This window comes from Ostrea edulis, chromosome 1 (genome assembly GCF_947568905.1).
Source record: "Ostrea edulis chromosome 1, xbOstEdul1.1, whole genome shotgun sequence".
Classification (NCBI taxonomy): Eukaryota; Metazoa; Mollusca; class Bivalvia; order Ostreida; family Ostreidae; genus Ostrea; species Ostrea edulis.
In genome coordinates, this window is record NC_079164.1 from 38,514,608 (window position 1) to 38,518,437 (window position 3,830).

General features: G+C 32.3%; 1 protein-coding gene across 1 annotated transcript; it reads left to right on the plus strand.

The window, feature by feature from the left end:
* Positions 1-1,914: 1,914 nt before the first annotated feature.
* On the plus strand, positions 1,915-3,624 carry LOC125658267 (uncharacterized). Its single transcript, XM_048889511.2, has 3 exons — positions 1,915-2,284; positions 2,416-2,673; positions 3,186-3,624. The coding sequence occupies exons 1-3, from the start codon at positions 2,033-2,035 to the stop codon at positions 3,582-3,584; spliced, it is 909 nt and encodes a 302-aa protein (XP_048745468.2). The 5' UTR covers positions 1,915-2,032; the 3' UTR covers positions 3,585-3,624.
* Positions 3,625-3,830: the final 206 nt, after the last annotated feature.

Sequence of the window (3,830 nt, forward strand, 5' to 3'; positions counted from 1 at the left end):
TGCTTAGTGCAGATGAACTCCGAACGAAATTTTGACAGAGAAATCAAACGAATTTTTCAACCAATTAGCATTGTTTATAAGTCATCACTTTAAAAGTTATTAAATGATATGGTTTTCTTTTATACATTTTAACAAATATGTCACTCATAGTTAAATTTTTCTATACTATATGACGTCATAGTAGACTTATAATACGTATTAGTAATTAAAAATTACGTCACAACAATAGGCAGCGGATTGATGAAAAAGACGTTCCGAGGTTTTTTAAATCGGGCTCATGAAGAAGCAATATATTGTCTAGAATGAATGCTGGTCGCCAGAGGAAATACCACTAATTTCTTGGGAACATAAAACAAACACGACAAAACTCCTTGTATGTAGATCAGTTACATGTATATTGTAAATATGTTTTGAACAATGAATTCTGTATCTATACCCAATATTCATTAAAGTATATATAAAAATAATTTTCAATAAATATATTATATTATTACTACAGTAACTTGATCCGAAGAGTCGGATCACGTCGAGTTGACAGGCGCGGATCATCAGATCACACGAGACGCGAAGCGTCGAGTTTGATCTGATGATCCGCGCCTGTCAACGAGACGTGATCCAACTCTTCGGATCAAGTTACTGTAGTAATGATAAATTTATTATATACCCCCTTCTGCATTTTAAATCCACATTTATAAGATACTCTAAATGCAATCCAAATTATCAAAAATACAGACATACAGTGAAATTATATTTTGTGTACGCAGTTTTGTTTGTGACACGGCCAATATTTTCCACAAGAAACGTTGCGTTGATGCATTGTGACGGCATCAGTTTCAGAGGGTACTGATACGGAATCAGAAAACCACAGTGTGGTGATCCAGAAAACCGGATCACACGCTGTGAAATCCACAGTATCAAGAACAATACATTGATAGGTATATAATAATATAGTTTATCCTTTAATTCATTTCCTGCATCCTTTAATTTAGAGATGCATACGAATTTAATGCCCATTAGTTTACTTCGCATTGAATATTACCGCCATGTGAACGCTATGCGAATTATTTTACTTCGCATCAAATTTAATGCGAAGTAAAATTTAATGCGCATCCGTGTGAACGAGGTGAAATTTGGACGTTTCAACCTACGTTAAATATTTGTCCGACAATTCAAATCATTGCATTTGTTGTTTAAAATTTTAATGTCAGACATATTGCATTTGAAACTGGATATTGGTAACATTTGGATACATATAAATTAATTTCATTTAATGCGTTTAGTTATGGAATTAATGATTACGCTCTTACTTTTCACATAATAACACATTTAGTAATGTTGAAAATTCCTTATGCGAATGAAAACAGAACTTTACATGCAAAGTTTGTACTCTCTAATAAATATGAATTTTTTTTTTAATTTTAACTCACTATTTTATAAATATTCTCGAGAAATTTATGCCTGTTTCTCATAAATGTATTCATACTTTAATGAGAAAGTCGTCGACTCATGTGATTACAAACCTCACACTCCGTACAATCACTTGCGTGTGTGTGAATATATTACATATGTACATTTATATTATATATAATTTTTTTAAGTAGAAAAATGTTATACAGTAAATGCACATACCTCCTGGGTCACATATAGCTACCAAGTATTCAATAAGAGAGTTGTGGAAATCTCCTGTTCCAGTCGAAACTTCCGTCTTTGGTCCGCATAACGCCGCAGTTACATGTAATGAAATAATGCTGGACAGTACAAGCGATTTAGAACAATTTGTTGATTTCTCAAAAAGTTCCAGCCATTCATAAAATCCATTGTTCAGAATAGTATGGAAAGGTATCTTGATATTAAAAGATTTCTTATATAAATTCAAAACGTCATTCCCATCAAACGTCGTTTGAGTAGCCATAATGAAATCACAGTTTAACGTTACAATGTTATGTTGTCGTTGGTTAAGTTAAAATGACATTACGTCATTTTAGTAACGCATGTATTATGTTGGGGTGATTTCTAACGGAAAAGTGCACGTATGTTAGAACTTTTAGATATGTCTTCGAGCGATGCGGCACCGAAGTTATTCGAATTTTATTCAATTATATGTGATCATGGAAATCTGCTGAATTATTTCAGAAATGTACAGCTTTTAAAAAACACAAGGAAATGCAAAGATTGTTTGAAGGAAATGAAATTATCAAAACGTTCCAGCAAAATTGACAAAGAAGAATGGAAATGTGATACATGCCTGAGTGTGGAGTCTATAAGGCAGAATTCAATGTTTGAGGTATGTTTTTCATTTGAAAAACTTCTAATGTCTAAGGTAATATTATTCTAATTGTAGATTGGTATTGAAATTATCACATGCGTTGTATCATTTAATCCAGTGGCATTTTACCCCACATTTTCTCATTTCAGAGATCAAAGCTGCCATTAAGAAAACAGTTGGAAATTTTGTATTTCTTCGGAATTGATATGCAAATATATGAAGTGGAAAAATTCACAGATATCAGTCATGGAACTATTATTGAGTGGTATAAGTATTTGAGAGGATTATGCAGAGAATTTCTCAAACGGGATCCTATTATGCTCGGAACTACTGAAGGAAGTATTGTGGAAATAGATGAGAGTTTGTTTGGGAAAAAGAGAAAGTACAACTGTGGAATCGGGAAGCAGGTAAATATGGATGTATTTGAAATCAGGTTTATATTTATAAAAGTTTGGTATATATGTATATAAATAATGTAAATAACGTACTCTGCATTGTCGTATTGGCTAATTTTCTTTTAAACCATGATTGAAAATACAAATATCAGGAATATATGATAATACTGAGTAGCACAGTCGATCAACACTCCAACTGTGGACCGCGGGCTCAAGTCCTGCAGGGATTTTATACATTTTGTCACGTTAAGATCTATTAAAAACATTTTTTTTTTCCCCTGAGTGATTCAAATTGTTATATGAATCTGTGATTCATTATCCACATCAAATTTATACATGTAACCCCCCCCCCCCATTACAATTATTCATAATGCTTTCAAATATTGATATTTTATTTATATATGGATATTTATACTGTGTAAGATTAGAAATAGAAATGATCTAAACATGTTTTGTGTACATGTGTATGTAAGTTATTGATGATAGATAAATATACAAGCAATTTATTTTTGTTATCTTATCAGGACACATGGGTATTTGGAATGAAAGAAAAGGGCACGAGAAGAGTTCAGTTCCAAATAGTGGAGAAAAGAAATAAACAAACATTAATTCCGATAAAGTCTTCTGTTGAAAGAGGATGTACGATTTATTCAGACTGCTGGAAGTCGTATAGCACATTGAACGAAGAGGGGTTCGATCACTTCACTGTTAATCACAGTGAGAACTTTAAAGCTCCGGATGGAACTTGCAGAAATGAAATTGAAGGAGTGTGGAGCTTGGTGAAGTTGAGAATCAAATCTATGAAGGGAGTTTTGCATGACAAAATTGAGGCTATTTTAGACGAATTTACATATCGTCATAGATTTGGGTTGTCAAATGGAGATGTGTATAACAAGTTAATATCAGATATTGCTCATATGTAATATAAATAAAATGTGAAATATGAATTTATGTTCTATTACAGTGTATGTTGCAGTACTATCACTATAATATGATAGGGATGATTAGAAAATAATTGATTAAAAGTTGTGTAATATTATTTTATGATTTAATTCTTATTGTCTCCTTGTCTCTGATTGGTCAAATTCCAATTGAGGTACGCAAGTTATTTTTGTATAACCTGGTTTGGTATGGGGACACACCCTCTTGACAACCAGATGTCAGAACTA